This window comes from Argentina anserina, chromosome 3 (genome assembly GCF_933775445.1).
Source record: "Argentina anserina chromosome 3, drPotAnse1.1, whole genome shotgun sequence".
Classification (NCBI taxonomy): Eukaryota; Viridiplantae; Streptophyta; class Magnoliopsida; order Rosales; family Rosaceae; genus Argentina; species Argentina anserina.
In genome coordinates this window covers 32,440,118-32,457,867 of record NC_065874.1, presented here as the reverse complement: position 1 = coordinate 32,457,867, position 17,750 = coordinate 32,440,118, and the positions used below count along the sequence as shown (strand labels likewise).

At 37.3% G+C, this 17,750-nt stretch overlaps 1 protein-coding gene and 1 pseudogene across 1 annotated transcript; both read left to right on the top strand.

Annotated features, from left to right (window-relative positions):
- The first annotated feature begins 2,812 nt into the window (after positions 1-2,812).
- On the top strand, positions 2,813-2,912 carry LOC126789628 (uncharacterized; annotated as a pseudogene).
- Positions 2,913-13,525: 10,613 nt separating this feature from the next.
- LOC126788524 (cytochrome P450 714C2-like) lies at positions 13,526-16,045 on the top strand. Its single transcript, XM_050514525.1, has 5 exons — positions 13,526-13,829; positions 14,405-14,631; positions 14,737-14,984; positions 15,155-15,509; positions 15,620-16,045. The coding sequence occupies exons 1-5, from the start codon at positions 13,526-13,528 to the stop codon at positions 16,043-16,045; spliced, it is 1,560 nt and encodes a 519-aa protein (XP_050370482.1).
- Positions 16,046-17,750: the final 1,705 nt, after the last annotated feature.

Below are 17,750 nucleotides of genomic sequence, written 5' to 3'. Positions count from 1 at the left end.
AAAACCGAATTGTTATTTAGTTGTAATTTTCTTCTTGTTTAGTGGATCCACCATTACCATCACCATCATCGGAGGACGTAGGTCAACTATTTTGACTGAATCTTATTAATTCTTGTGTTCGCTTGTATTGTTATTAGTTATTAATTGTCTTCATTTACTTTTCAACGGTGTATGATTGTCTTCATACACCGCTGAAAAGTAGCTGGTTCATTTCATAACCCAAAGGGCATGCGACGGTAGGCAAAGGTTCCAAAATGACAAGTGAAAGTGGTTTTCTCTTGATCCTCTGGTGCAATGAGAATTTGGTTATAATCGGAATAATCATCCAAGAAACAGTAGTATGCATGACCTGCTAACCTTTCCAACATTTGATCAATGACAGGAAGAGGAAAATGATCTTTCCTCGTCATGGCATTTAACTTACGGTAGACAATGCACACGCGCCAACTAGTTTGGATTCTTGTGAGAACTAACTCATTGTCATCGCTTTTAACAACTGTGATACCTGACTTTTTTGGGACAACTTGAACAGGACTCACCCACTCACTATCAGAAATTGGGTGAATGACACCAACATCTAAAAGTTTCAACACTTCAGCTGTACTTCTTTCATGGCAAGATTCAGACGTCTTTGTGATTCACAAGAAGGCTTAGCATTTTCATTAAAGTGAATCATATGCATGACGACAGAAGGAGAAATACCTTTAATGTCAGCTATGGACCATCCTATGGCTTCCTTATGCTCCTTAAGAATTGTCAACAATTTTTCTTCTTGAGTATTACTCAAATCAGAAGCAATGATGACATGCAATGACTCAGATGGACCTAAAAATGCATACTTGAGAGTATCAGGCAGTTGTTTCAAGTCTAACTTTGGAGGCTTGACAATGGAAGGGATAAGAGGGGACACAAACAAAGAAAGTGGCTATACCTTCGATTTCCAATTGGCAGTATCTATGAGTGGGACATAATCTAACAAAGCATTGACCTCTTCAATAGATTTGTCGAAATCAAAATCAGTACCAAAATGAGCTAGGCATACCTCTAAAGGGTTCATAATGCTAGATTGGTGGAACGTATCTGACACTAAGTTGTCAATCAAATTGACCTCACCAACGTCGTCATTCTCAACTAGTTGCTTGCTAATACTGAAAATGTTGAGATCTAGAGTCATGTTAGCAAAGGAAATTGTCATCATACCACTCCGACAACTAATATTGGCATCACAAGTAGCTAGAAACGGACGACCTAGAATGACAGGAATTTCATCACTTAGGTTTGAGATTGGCTGGGTATCTAAGATTATGAAGTCGACATGAAAGTAAAATTTGTCAACTTGAATGAGGACATCTTCAACAATACCTCTAGGATATTTCACCAACCGATCTGCCAATTGTAGAATCATATGAGTCGGTTTCATTCCACCCAAACCCATTTGCGCATATACATAATATGTCAATAGATTCACACTCACCCATAAATCTAGCAAAGCTCTCTTGAAATGGTTCTCTCCTTTGGTACATGAAATAGTGGGATTACCAGGGTCCTTGTACTTGACAAGAGATTTTCGCTGAATGATTGAACTGATTTGTTCTGTTAGAAAAGCTTTCTTTGGAACATTGGTCTTTCACTTAAGGGTGCAAAGGTATTTTAGAAACTTGGCATATGAGGGTACCTGTTGAATGACATCTAAGAATGAGATATTTATTTTGACTCTCTTAAACACCTCTAAGATCTCGTGAAATCGGACATCTTTCTTGGGATTAATTAGTCTCTAAGAAAATGGAGCTTTCAGGACAAAACTCCTAACATGCTGATCAACTATAGGATGAGTTTGGATTTTGGGGGCATCCGATGATTGAGCGTCAGGAGAGATTCGTGTCTCTCATTCTTTGGATTTTTCTTGGGTAGCTTCATCATCTGGGTTAGGTAACTGAACCTTGTTATCAACTTGTTTTTCTGACCTAAGACTAGAGATAGATTAGACTTGCTCATGAGAGTTCAAAGAACTCGAAGGATCACTAATATGAAATTTCCATTTTGGGTTTTGCAACGATTGACTTGAAAATTTTCCTTTATCTCTCTCCCCAACAAGAGTTACTAACTGGCATATTTGTTGTTCTAACTTTGAAATGGCTTGACCAGTGACTTGCATGAGCTTTTGAAGGGAATCCTTCAAAGATGATTGGTGTGGCTGTGGTGCCACACATTATGGATTAGATTGAGGAGCTGAATGATATGGCTGATTAGGAGAGCGAAATTGATTATTCTGTGAATTTTGGTTTGCACCAAACACTTGAGGTTGGTTATTTCTCTAAGAAAAATTGGGGTGGTTCTGCCAATTTGGATTGTAGGTCTCAAAAAAGCAATACCGAATGGTTTCCTAAAATTGTTCAGGGCATTGGCTTACTCAGTGTGGTTGTCAGAGTAGCTGCACATGGATGGACAAGTTTGAGCAGAATGCATCGGGCTTTCACAAAAAGAACAGACCTCGGACTGTACTTGGTTAACTGAACTTATGGTTTTACTTAAAGCTAACGCCTCAACTTTTTTTGACAAACTCTCGATTTTTAGTTCTAAATCAGAATTACTTCTGACCTTATACAAACCACCTCTCTTGGGTTCATTCACATGCATATCATATTGAATAGAAAAATCCCACTATTGAGAATTTTCAGACAAGTTCTCTAGAACTTCATAAGCTTCATCATCTCTAAAGCTCAAAAATGCTCCTCCGTTCATCGACTCTATCATATGACGGTTTGACTGTGTCAAACCGTTATAGAAATATTGTATCAGTCTCCATGTTTCAAAACCATGGTGGGGACACTTCATAATTAAATCCTTGAATCTTTCCCAAGATTCATAGAACTATTCATCATCTTGTTGCCTAAAGTCGGAAAAATGTTTCTCCTAAGGGAATTGGTTCTGGACATGGGAACATATTTAGACAAAAAATTTCTGACTAATTCATCCCAAGAAGCGATGGAACCTGGTGGTTGGGAATTCAACCAACCTTTCGCCTTATCTTTTAAGGAAAAGGGAAACAGACGCAAGCGGACATACTCATCTGAAAAGTTATGGGACTTGAAGGTGGAACAAATGTCTAGAAATTCTTTGACATGCATGTACGGGTCCTCACGATCTAGTCCATGAAAATTGGGCAATAGTTGAAGAATTTGAGGCTTCAACTCGGAATGAGCTGCAATAGTGTTAGGCAATACTGTGCAAAATGGGGAATTTGTGGTGATGGGAGCGAAATACTCCCTTAGAGTTTTGGGCTCTAAATTTTCTACCATTGTGATGATATGATCAACTACCTTAGTTTTTTTCATAACAGTTCTCTCGATCTCAGGGTCGTAGGGCAGCAACTCTAAACTAAGTGGACGACCAAACATAAAACTATAACACTAATTGTTTTTTGTTTTTTTTTTTCACTAGAATCTACCTAATGACGGCTCTAATGTCTGATAAATATATTAGAGAATTACCAGTTAAGTGCTTCCAGAGATGTGGCTAGTGTGTTCCTGGAAGATTGGAGGGGTCACAATGGTCCCACTTAAAACTCAAATTCTCTTAAACACCGAAGATGTTGCCTTAAAGAACGTTGCTATACCACACTTTTAAGAAGATACTTATTGGATTGACTTAAGAACTTTGTTAAACCTAAGTCAATGTCTTATGAATTTTATGATTATAATTTGGCTTGAGTTTAAGTTTGATATTGAATTAATTAATTAAAAAAGAAAAAGGCTAGAAAATAAGTATATACAATAATGGACAAAATAAATCAAGTTACAAGAGAAATGAATAAATGAGTAAATAAGAAAGGACACACTCAGAAAAGAGAACAAATTTGTGCCGGCAACAGAAGTTCTCCAATTATCGATCAATGCCTGACAACTCTAGCTTTTATCTTCCTTCATTTGTCGTACTTTATTCCTCAAACTCCAATTTCAACTATTTCCCCCTCTTTGACTCAACAAGAATTCCTACAAAAGAAACTATTGTGAGAATAATATATATATATAGGGAAAATAATAGTCTATAAAAGTGAATGATGTGAATTAAGTTATCTAATATTACGTGCACCACATGAAATGTGAACAAAGCTAGTCAACTTTTTTTTATGTTATTTAATAAGTTCACACAACAACTATGTTAATAAAAACAAATGGAAATAGGAAAAGGTGGTGAGGCTAAAACGTAGGTCTAAAACAAAAACTAGATAGACTATTTGATATAAATGATATGCAATACTTATATATATGTAACAAAAGTCAAAAAGAGATGACTACAAATGGATGCAATTTTTTATTTTTTTTAAATGAATAAAACTAAGCTATAACTAGTGGAAGAATTAAATCAAATTAAATGAAATTAGTTTTCCATTTTTACAATCCCCGGCAATGGTGCCAAAAACTTGATGTGTTCTAAAATGTTACTCGTAAGCGCACGAATCTATTGTAGCACAGAGATGCAAGAGCGAGGTCGAACCCACAGGGAATGTATGATATTAGGAAAAGCTAATCAAATCTAAATTAATTAACACTAACCTAGTTGAATGAAATTTGGTTATGAAGTAGCTAAAATAAAGACAAAATAAAGAGATAAAAATTACCTTGATGACGAAATAACTAAGGTATCATATTTCACCACATTAATCAATAAGTCTCGATATATTATATACTAATTCCCACTTAGGAGTAGAAATCTAGAAATCAATATAATGATTTCTCAAGATTTATCAATGAAACACACATGAATAAATTCTAATGTAGACCCTTCTTCGCTTCTTAATTATGAACACCAAAGCATCACTTGTATACAAACTTATTGAAACTATAAAAGATCAAAGTGTTTGCTAAGCATCCGATGTTAAACAAGCTCATTTGAATGACAAGAGATCAAAGGATTTCATATTAATATGATACAAAACCAAGCATGGATTAATAAAAGTGACTTCCAAACTACCAAAAATGCATGACATTAGTGGTGAAAGGAACAAAGATTTTATTAATTCATATTAAAACAAGAATCATATGCATGGAATATGTGATTATGGAAATCAATAGATAATTGAATAAAACTTATTTCATAATATGGTTTCCTCCTTAACTCTAGTTAAGGAAATTTAGCAATACATAATACAAACTAAAAACATGCTCAAAACTATAAAATGCAACATAGGAAAATAGCTAAGGAAATGGAAGAACAAAGAGCAACAATGTGTCTCTCAAATTCTCCTCACTCTCCTCCCCTCTTATTCTCTTGAAATAACATCTATTTATAGGGAAATAAAGATCTTCACTCTAGCTCCATCTCCATGTGAATATGATTTTCCCTCTTGCAAAATTCTCAAGCTTGATGGCAATATGTCTTCTCTCTAGCTCCATCTCCAGGTGAATATGATTTTTGTCACGACCCCGAAATTTCGTATATGAAACTCGAATTCGAAGCTATGAAAACTCTAAAACAATCTCAATAAATCGAAATCATTTTATCATCACAGTAGATCATTACTGAGTTCATGGTACAACTCAGTCAAATTGATTATTACAAACTAAATTTATAATTCAAGCATTATATCAAATGGAAATGTAAAAATCCTATCAATCCTCACCACAAGATAAAATAAGAAAACTTCAAAGTCTTCAGAGTTGTCTGTTGATTTCGCTAATCCCCACCTGCGGAACTACCCACTACACCATCGAATAGGTGCACCGAGATTGCAAAACACAAACCCGGTAAGCTTTGCAGCTAGTATGAGTAAAACAACAAGATAACATGCATAGTAATACGAGAATAAATATTGAAACAACCAATTATAAATGTACTCATGAGTCAAAGGACGGCCCATCTGGTTGTCCAATAATATTTGAAAATATAAGTGCTCATGAGAAATCAGGCAACCCATATGTTTACCCAATTACATTTATAATACGGGTACTCATGAGACCCATGTACTTATCCGTTACCCCTCATGTAGTACACTGCCGAGCATTGGGTAACCCATATGTCACCCAAAAATCCCAAAAATATGGGTACTCACAAGTCGGTAACCATATGTTACCTCCCATGATAGTACATCGGCAGACAGACTAGAGCTCTAACTGTATCGTAATTGTCGCCCGGCCAAGGCTAGGTTTCGACAAGCCAACACGTCCGAAGACAACAAAAAACGTTTTAACATAACTCAAGTTAAAACCACGTACAAAACAATCATCACATATTATTGTACAAAATCAAGTGACATGCTCAAATAAATAATTATCAATGCTATAAATGAACTTATTTTGTAAAAGAAATATGATAGTATATAATATAGCAACTCATATATATGTATCGATTTTACTAATTATACACATACACAGCCCACTATATCATATACATATCATAGTTCAATCATTTTAAATAAGTGTAATTATGAATCTCCGCTAAGGGCAGATTCGTCATTGTGAGATTTTACTTACTTTATTTCGCGAGCGTAATTTCCGCAATTCTGAAAGCAAATCCTTACTTGTTTTGTCGATCACCTAAATTGCATAAGATGTGATTAGAAACGTTGCGTAAAACCTCAAATGCCGAAACAGTACTAATGTTTTACTGTTCAACAATTTTCGGGTTTTTACGAAATTACTGTTCACGTATATACTATTCACATATATACTATTCATATATTTATGTATAAGTACATACTATTTACGTATTTCTTTATAAGTACATACTATTTACGTATTCTTGTACGAGTACATACTATTCCATCGTAAATACTGTCTTAGTAAATATTAAATACCGATTTACGCTTCAGAAATTATTTTTACAATTACTGTATGTAAAATAATTTTACATTTACTGTCAGTAAATTATTTTTTACATTCACCGTACAAAAATCACTTTTTACAAAAATTAATGTTTAAAATTTACTGTTCGCGCGCCGCCGCACGTGGCGGCGCGTGTGGTTAATGCGCCACCTCCGGCAGCCGCGTGTGGGGCCCACGCGCCGATTCCAAAACCGGCGTTTAGCTCACCCACCGCCGCCCAAAACCCCTCATTTCCTTCCCTCCTTCCCCTCCACAGCCCAAGGCCGCCTCCTGCACCCCTCACCTTCCCTCACGCGCCGCCTAAGGCGGCGGTATGATTCTCCCCTCCTCCTCCTCCGAATCTCCTCAATTCAACCCAAAATTCATTTACAATCATCACAACCATCAAATCGAATAAATCATTACCTAGATTGAAGCTAAGAATGCAGAAATAGCGTCGGAGAAGCTTGGATCGCTGACGATGCTCGATTCCTTGGGGAGGGTGTGTTGTGGCTCGAATCGAGTCTCAATCGCTCGCATGCGGCGTCTGAGGGTGGAGAGCGATGAGAGCCGAGAGCTTGCGTCGGCGGGCGTGGGGTTTGAACAGCGGCGGAACTCGCAGGGGCTCGAGATGTCGCGCGGTTTCACGGCGGCGAGGCGAGGCGTGTCGAGCTCGAGGGTTGTTGCGGTGGGCCGCGCGAAGCTCCTGGGGCAGGTGGTGTGGGCCACAGAGACCGGAGATGGTGAATCGCCGAGGGGCGATTTGAGAGAGGGAGAATCGGGGAGAGAGAGAGAGAGAGAGAGAGAGCGGAATGAGGGGTTTCCGAAAATAGAAACCCTAAATTCGACAATTCCCTTTTTATACCCTCTTCCAAAATCGGAAAACTAACTTCCGTCATTAATAACTTTCGTGTACGACGTCCGATGAGAACGTGTAACGTGTCCCCGAAATTGTGTTGACGAGCTCTACAACTTTCGTGAAGAAAGTTTTCGGAAATGAGCGACGGAGTAAAAGTCGACTCTCGCATCACGAAAACATAACGTTTTTCCGAGTAGATTTCCGAAGACGGTTTCGTTTTTGATTTTACAACGTCGCGATGCGAAATAAATGCAGTTTAAATAAGTTTACACACTTATTAAAGTCTAAGAATTCAATTAATTTGATTCCGAAAAATCGGGTCATTACAGATTTTTCCTCTTTCAAAATTCTCAAGTTTGATGGCAAAATGTCTTCACTCATAAATGCTTTCATACTTCACTCATCTCTTCATCATATTCCATTTGCCCTCTCTCTCTCTCTCTCTCTCATTTTCCATGTGGAAAAGATGAATGCCAAGAACACAATCTTTGAAAGAGTGAAAAGTTAATTCATTCTTTCAAGCAAGCTTGCCTCTAGCTACCTTATTTCATGGGAGATTATCTCATGCATCATTCATGCTCTAGCTAGCTTCCATTTTTATGTATGTACCTATGAAACAAACAAGTAAAAGTAAATTCAACAATTGATGACTAAGGTAAATTTTCAATACAACACACTTAATGCAATGAAAATGTATTACATCAATTGTAGGCTACACATATTATGGGAACAAGAAGAATGTGGTGAACTTATTTGCTTAATAAAAGGGAAAAACACTCATATTAAATTAAGGACTCAATTTACCATATGAAAATAGATAAATTGCTTCAATATATTTAACATTTTAGTAATGTAAGACAAACACTTATAATGACACAATATCAAACTAAATGACTCAAACTAATAAAAATAAGTCACTAACAAATATAAATAAATGAGAATAATATGATATATAATGTGCTCATTATTCAGGACGGGATCGGGACGAGATTTGTGTTTTTAAAAGTTCATTCCACCCAGGATCAATCCCATCGGGATCGGGACGAGATCAGGATGGGACCGAGCCTATCCCACCATCTCAGACTTTAAATAATAATATACTTAATTTACTATTAATAAAATTTTAGTACCAATTATTGTAATAGAAGAAACATATAGATTGTTCCAAATATCCTTCATCATCTATTTCGATACCATGAGTTTAATTATTATAAAATTAAATTAATCTGTAACGACCCCAAAATTTCAAGCTTAAAAACTCAAAATTTCAACGTCGTTAAACACTAAACAATTTCAATGAAATCGAAATCATTTAAATGCCACAGCGGATCATCTCTGAGTTCAAAATACAACTCAGTCAAATCGATTATTACAAACCAAATTATAATTCAACATTATAATAAATGGAAATGTATAATCCTCACAACAACCTCATAAGATAGTCACACAAAATCCCCACACAAGCTAGAGGTAAATAACTTCAAGTCCTCTGAGTGGTCCGTCAATTCCCGCTAATCCACACATGCGGAGTTATCCACTACACCATCGAATTGGCGCACCGGGATTGTAAACACAAACCCGGTAAGCTTTACAACTCGTATGAGTAAAATGAAAATATATAACTCGCATATCAATATATACGAAAATCCAGAAATCAAACAAATATAAATGCACTCATGAGTCAATGGACGGCCCATCTGGTCGTCCCAAAGAAATATGAAATAAAACGCTCATGAGAAATTAAGTAACCCTTCTGGTTACCTAAATGCATTTATATTGCGGGTACCAAGAACGCTGGTACACATCTGTTACCCCTCTCGTAATACACCGCCGATATTGGATAGCCACCCGCTACCCAACATCCAAACAATCTAAGTACCCATGTGCAGATAACCACCCGTTACCTCACATGCAGTACTACGGCTGATATTGGGTAACCACCCGCTACCCAACATCCAAAACAATCTGAGTACTCATGTGCAGATAACCACCCGTTACCTCACATGTAGTACTATGGCTGATATTGGGTAACCACCCGCTACCCAACATCCAAAACAATCTGAGTACTCATGTGCAGATAACCACCTGTTACCTCACATGTAGTACTATGGAAGACAGACTAGAGCTCTAACTGTATCGTAACTTTCGCTCGGCCAAAGACTAGGTTCCGACTTGTCAAACACGTATAATAATCTCACATCATATTGTACAAAATCAAGTCCGAAGACAAATCAACATTTTAACAATCTCCATGTTAAAATCACATACAATAATCTCACATCATATTGTACAAAAATCAAGTCCGAAGACAAATCAATATTTTAACAATTTCCATGTTAAAATCACGTACAATAATCTCATATCATATTGTACCAAAAATCAAGTCCGAAGACAAATCAACATTTTAACAATCTCCATGTTAAAATCACGTACAATAATCTCACATCATATTGTACAAATCAAAATCACATGCTCGATATATAAATCTCGTCATTAAAATGACATAATCACGATAAAATCATAACAGTATATTATATAGCAAACTATATATATATGTACATATTTACCATTTATACAATATATATATAATCCATTATATCATATACATGTCATATTTCATAAACACGTCCGAAGACAAAACTCGTCCGAAGACAAAACATTTTAACAAACTCATGTTAAAACCACGTACAATAATCACACCTCATATTGTACAAAAATCAAATCACATGCTCAATATTTAATTCTCGTCATTCGAAATGACTAATTCCAATGAATTCATAACAGTATATAATATAGCAAATTATATATATATGTACTTATTACCATTTTTACAATATATATGTAATCCACTATATTGTATACATGTCGTAATTCAATATTAAAAACTCTTGCAAAATCTTGAATCACCGCAAGGGTAGATTCGTAAATAAGTGAGATTTTACTCACATTCTTTCCTGCGTGCAACTTCCACGACCCTGAAAGTAATTTCCTCACTCATTTCGTCAGTCACCTAATAGCACGATAAATGCTTAGAAAATGATACTTAAAATATCAGCTGACGAGTTCAGCACAGCTAAATGTTGTTCACGGAACACTGTTCATGTTTACTAATCACTGTTTTTACTAAACCACTGTTCACATGTACTGTTTTTCCAAAACACTGTTCACAGTTACTGTCTTACCATGACACTGTTAACATTTACTGTTACAGATCACTATTCACGTTACTGTTACAAATTACTATTCATAGTTACTATTCGCGCGGAGTTACTGTTCACCGTTACTATTCATGTGGCGTTACTATTCACCGACCGCCACCAATCATCACCAAATTTCACCACCACAACCTAAACAACTTTCTAGTTGACACCAAGGTCTAAATCCGAGCCTAAACAGTCCAAACAACGAAGAACATAAATTCGACACTATTCACAAACCCTAGAAATTGAAATTTTGATTCGGGTACTTACACTTCGATTTGGCTCGATTCCTTTTGTGGGAATGTTGCTGGGACTGAGACAAGCAAAACCCCCCAAAAATCTCGAGCCATAGTGGCCGGAGGAGGCGGCGCCGCCACAGCAGTAACTTCCGGCGGTTTCTACACCGTGTATGGTTGTCGCCAGAGTGCAAGGCATAGCCCAAAAGATGGAGCTCGTCGAGCCCGTCAGTTTGATAGGTGGCACGACACGAGGCGACGTCGAATGGTGGAGAAATCGGCCGGAGAAGGTTATTGGGTCGGGTGAACAGTACCCGAGCTGATTTTTAGAAAAAATCTGATTTTCTGATTTTTAATCTCCTCTCCTTCCTTTTATACTACTTCCAAAAATCGGAAACGAACTTCCGACTTTAATAACTTTCGTGTCCGACGTCTGATTCGAACGCATGACATGTCAACGAATTAGTATCGATGAGCTCTACGACTTTCGTGAAGGAAGTTTTTGCAACCGAGCGACGGAATAAAAGTCGATCTATACGTTGCGGTAACGTTACGTTTTCTAATTAAACGATCTGAGAACGTTTCCGTTTTCGTTTTGAAATGTCGCAAACCTCCAATTGTCGTCTTGAATTAATTTCACAAGTTTAACACTTTAAAAATACTCGACATTTAGTTTCTAAAAATTCGGGTTATTACATAATCATTCAAATTATAGCGTTATAGATATTGTACATAAAAATTCTAGTGTTATCATACAAGAGAAACATATATAATTATATATTGTATATAAGATTATATAGGTTTTGATTGCTAGGTTCATAGAAATTTGAAATATACAAATCGTCTTTATTTATATCATATAACTCGAACCATATATTAATGAGAAAATTAACCGGGACTTGTTTATTTTTAGGAAATGAACCAAGGTCCAAGATTCATTATGTGAAGTTAGTCATTTCCTTATCAAATGCGTCTAAGATGTTCTCATAAATTATAAATTTATGATAATGATGAAATATTTGATGGTTAAAATTCAAATGAAATTTAAAGCGGGACGGGACGAAGCGGGATATAAATTATTCGTCTCACGTCCCGTCCCACTATTATGAAACGAGACGGAATCGGGACGGGACAAACGTTTTTAGACTTCCATCCCGTCCTATTCCTATGAATTTTGGGACGGAATCAGATCGAGATTTCGACTTTTTATGCCCATCCCTAAATAGAAGTCGCAAGAAAAAGGCAAGATAACGACGTCTAGCTACAAGAGCCAATAGCCACTTAAGCGTAAGGCCGGGAACAATAACAGATTTCAAGAACTAACATGACTTCATTAACTTGCACATTATTAATGCATATACACGTCAGTGTGTGGAATCCGCTGTCCTGGAAAAACTGTGGAATCCAACTTAACAACTAACTAAATTCATCGATCATAGTTAATTCATCTATTAGTAAAGTTTTGTTCTTACTAGTATACTGGTACAATTCTCGGGTAAAAGCTCAAGCATATTTTCAAATGTTCGTCTCATTAGTTGGTTGCGGATATAAATGTCGATTGGATGAGTGTCTCTCTTCTATTTTTTAAGACAATATATAGGGCAGTTGTTGCGGCCTTAATTATCATTTTCTCTAGTCACCCTATTTGCTCATTTCACCGGAATATAATTCCAATAATAAATTTGTTTCATTCTTTTCGGTTTGATATAATAACATACTCAATCAAAAAATAATTTCTTAATGACAATATCTCACTTAATTTGTACAATAAAAGAACAATGCGAAGTTTCGCAATACAATCGTAATTTGATTAAAAATTATCCGAATTAGTTTAAAATTCATCTATTTCATTCCATTTCAAATTAAATATCTGTAAATTTACACCGTTTAGCATAAATAAAACATTCTAAAAAGTTTTCAGTTTCTATGTTTACGAGGGTGCTGCATTACCTGCATGCATATCTATGAGAATTGCATTACTGGACCTGAAGATAACGTTTGAATTTTAACTTAAGATTCCAGATTTTAACCACCCCGTTCACATAAATAGCATGGCTCAGAAATGTTCCCAATTTTCATTCAAATATGCGTTTTACAGATTCATGCAAAAGTCGCATACTCTCTAAGGAGTAAGGACTACTATCTTTCTTTCTTTCTTCTTCTTTTTTGAATAAAAATATCTTTCTTTCTTAACCACGAATAATTTTAGCTTCTTTAACGGGACTTGTCTGTCATTTTGCGTACGTCACCCAGGGCACACGAACGTCTCCCCTGTTACCTATATGTACGCTCTCTCTACAAGCTTCAACATCATAGCCAACTGCCCAACTTAACCATAAATCGACACCATCAAGCTAGCTAGTTAGTCTGTTCATCCCTTAACCCTTAGCTAGAACTTGTAGATCGATCGAGTTGTGTACAGTGCTCATGGAGCTCCTCTACGGGTTCCATGTGAGAATGTTGCTTTCGACGGTGGGGCTGATCGGGTTTGTGGGGTTGCTGGTGCGGCTGTACAAGGGGCTGGTGGCGGAGCCGACGAGGCTGAGATCCCTGCTGGCCAAGCAAGGCATCACCGGACCTCCACAGGCTTTGCTTCTCGGGAATATCTCAGAGATAAAGAAGGCCCGCGGCAGCGGTGGCATTGTTAAAACTCCGAGCAGTGAACCACCAACCTCACACAACTTGGCTGCTGCTATCTTCCCTTTCTTCGAGAAATGGAGGAAGCAATTTGGTATTCTTCTCGATATAATATGCATGCTTCATATATAATTATATATATATATATATTCATATATATCTTCTTGAATTGATTGTGAATTCATGAACATGCACGACTGTTGGTTCCTTAATCTCTTGCCAAAAAAAGGGAGATCGAACATGTGGTACGTTGTTGTCATACCAGATTCCAAACACTTTTGTTTGTCAGTGCTTCTCTAGAAAGTGCTTTTGCTGGAAGCGCTTTTGGTTTGAAGTTCCTACCATTATATATTGACACTTTGTTATCCGTTTCTGTTACATCACAAATATACCATTTTTTTTATATGATCAGAATTAAGCGACATCAGCTACTCTGCAGTAGTTATATGCGTTTTACAAATACCATTTATGTGTCCAATATTTTTTTTCTACACACACACACACACACACATATATTATATGACTTCACTTGATTAGGAGAGGTGGTTTCAGATGGTTGAAGAACTTAATTGGCATGAAATACGTTGTGCATATATTTGTGTTTACAGTTCATTAGTGACCTTGCGTTTCTACTAAAGTTAACAGTACGTGCATGAAACTCGTGTGCAGGTGATGCGTTTGTGTTTGGTCTCGGCACCACGCAAATACTATTTGTGATAAAAACGGAAGCAGTGAGGGAGATCACAACCTGCACATCTATGGACTTGGGGAAACCCTCATACCAGTTAAAAGAGCGAGGTTCTTTGCTTGGTCAAGGTATCTTGACCTCCAATGGCCCCTCTTGGGCTCATCAGCGCAAGGTCATGGCTCCTGAACTTTACATGGAGAAGGTCAAGGTAAGTAAAGATTGAGTAAAATCTTTACTTTGTACAATTGTACTTGGTATTGATGTGACGACATGGAAAATGTAATAATGTTTATACTTGTGTACGTTTTTGTAGGGAATGATCGACATAATTACCGAGTCGTCAAACATTCTGGTGAACTTGTGGAACAGTAAAGTTGAGGCAGGCAAAGGAGTTGCAGACATTAAAATCGACAGTGATTTACGAAGCTTCTCTGGTGATGTTATCTCGAGGGCATGTTTTGGTAGCAGCTATACCAAAGGGGTACAGATATTTGATAAACTAAGGCAACTCCAGGAGGCCATGGGCAGGAAAGTCTTTGTGAGTGCAATTCCTGGAATGAGGTAATTACCATTGGTAGTAATAGTATATATTACTAGGTTTCATTGAGAAGCTTGAAATTTGCGGAGAGAGATTAGCTAACACTTGCACAAAATAATCGAAATTTGCTTTGAAAATAACAAATTAAGTGTATATATATGGTCTAAATCGGTGTCGTGTTAATTTGATGCAGACACCTTCCTACAAAGAGCAATAGGGAAGAATGGGCATTAGAAAAGGAGATTGCGAGGTTGATACTGCAATTAGTGAAGGAGAGACAGGCAGTTGGGCATGAGAAAGACTTGTTGCAAATGATTCTTGAGGGTGCAAAAGCCAGTGATCTCAGTCAAGATGCAGTAGACGGGTTCATTGTTGATAACTGCAAGAACATATACTTAGCTGGATACGAAACCACAGCTACTGCCGCCACATGGTGCCTCATGTTGTTGGCGTCGAATCCAGAATGGCAAGAACGCGTTAGAGCCGAGGTCCTTGAAGTCTGCCAAGGCCGCATTCCTGATTCTGATAGGCTTCGCAAGATGAAACAGGTACCACTAATTGGCTAGGTTATATTACTTATTTATTTAACATGACAACATAACATATCACTTGAACATGTCGAATCATTCACGTTAGCTTTACCAATTTTAACGTGCAGCTTACAATGGTGATTCATGAAAGTTTGAGGCTCTACCCTCCTGTTACCATCATGTCAAGGGAGGCATTCAAGGACATGAAATTTGGAGACATTCATGTTCCAAAGAGTGTCAATGTTTGGACCAGTGTGGCGACAGTACACACTGATCCAGAAATATGGGGACCTGATGCCTACGATTTCAAGCCAGATAGATTTGCAAATGGCATCGCAGGAGCTTGCAAGCTTCCCTACTTGTACATGCCTTTCGGGATGGGACCTCGAGTGTGTCTTGGACAGAACTTGGCCATGATCGAACTCAAGGTTGTCATAGCCCTCATAGTCACCAACTTCTCGTTCTCACTTTCACCGAACTACAGACATAAACCTGCTCAAAAATTGGTTGTAGAACCAGAAACCGGCGTCGATCTTTTGATGAAGAAGCTGTGAGGAATTAATTCCGAATGGAATTGATTAATCTTGATGAATGCTATATATGCTGGAAAACAAGATAGCTAGGAGTACTGTATACTATTTTATGTTAACAATATCTAGTTTGATAATTTATTTTCTGATAATAATTTTAATATAGAATAACGAACCATGCTTGTGTCATTTAGCCGTCATTGACTTCACTTGGGCAAGGTACATGAGTGGTACTAGTTACAAAGACCTAATTTAGGGGTCATTATGCCTGTAGGCTGGGGCATAACTTTGCCATAAGGGCATGTTTGTTACCCCGAATTCTCTAATTTCGGACAAAGTCTATGCTTATTCTCGGACTATGCTGATTTGGATTAGGGTATAATAATTCATAAACCATGTTTGGTGCAGTCTCGGACTAATGAACATAACTAGCAGAATAGTTAAGTCTCACGTCTGACGAACCACCAGACTAAATAAGTTTTGTTACTGAAATATATAGAGGCAATTAAAACACTGAACCAGCTTCCAAGTATTAGGTTCTTTTCACTCTCTTTCTTCATCTCTTTCTTGCTTGTTTCTGTTTGTGGTTAAACTGGTTATGGTACCCAAAAGTTGAACACAGACCACAAACATTCGACAATTTAACAGCAACAATGGGGGTTTTGTTGTCCAAGTTCACCAGCTTTGTCACTGTCCTTGTTTTTGGGTTTTGCTGCTTCAGCTTCAGCTCAACTGATGCATATGATCCTCTTGATCCCAATGGCAACATCACAATTAAGTGGGATATCAAAAAGACAAAAACCAAAACATTCAAAGATCATATTACTTTGAAGTGGAATATCAAAAACTAAAACAGTCAAACATCACAATTAAGTGGGATATCCTTTGAAGTAGTCGTCAATATCTGTCCTCAGCTCTAAAACCAAAACATTCAAAGATCAGATTACTATATAATACAATGAACAAAGACACATTAACCCCGATGATTATACAGATCATAGTTTCAGAAACAACATCTCAAACAATGAGGATCATCCACCCTCCTCATTCAAAACCAAACAGATTACAATGATCTAGTTGAAAACCTTCAACCTCATAACCCAACAAATTCAAGTTGATTTCTAAACTTATGATTGAAACCCATAATCTATAGTTATCAGGAAAAGTTAGTAGCCTTGCTATTGACAGCAACTTCTTCGTCTTTGAAAACCTATGGGTCTCGTGATTGAGACTCGGTCATGTAAAAGCTCAATCTGGACCGAGTCGAAAGAGCGAGTTGGGAAGTAGGTTTGTGGCAGGGTTGAGGGAGAAGACGAGTAGAGCGTAAAGAGAGAAGCTTCTACGTGTGTTAGAGAGTCTGCCCGAATTCGGCACCTCTCCATAATCCCGAAAATTAGAGACGCGTGGATTAGTTAATCTCATTAAAGCTAATCTCGTGTTTTCCCAATCGATTATTTTGAACTAGTTTTTCTTCACTCTATAGTCCAATCTCAACTAATCCAGGGTAACAAACGTGCCCCAAGTGTCATAACTCATAAATAACTTTGCCCTACACCTTGTAACTTGTAAAGTAGGATCAAGGTGCGTCAGACCAACACCTTTCACTGCAAAGTCCAAAAAGACGAACCCTAAAACATGAATTTCTTGTGTGCAATCACGCTCGTCTGACAGTGATTTTCGCCGTCCTCATGTTGTTGCCGGACGGGTCTACTTGCTATGATATGAGCGG

Excerpts from the sequence above, each read along its gene's own strand:
- LOC126788524 (XM_050514525.1), top strand. The coding sequence starts at position 13,526 with ATGGAGCTCCTCTACGGGTTCCATGTGAGAATGTTGCTTTCGACGGTG. Across the intron at positions 14,632-14,736 it reads TTTACATGGAGAAGGTCAAG|GGAATGATCGACATAATTAC; the intron begins GTAAGTAAAGAT and ends ACGTTTTTGTAG. Across the intron at positions 14,985-15,154 it reads AGTGCAATTCCTGGAATGAG|ACACCTTCCTACAAAGAGCA; the intron begins GTAATTACCATT and ends AATTTGATGCAG.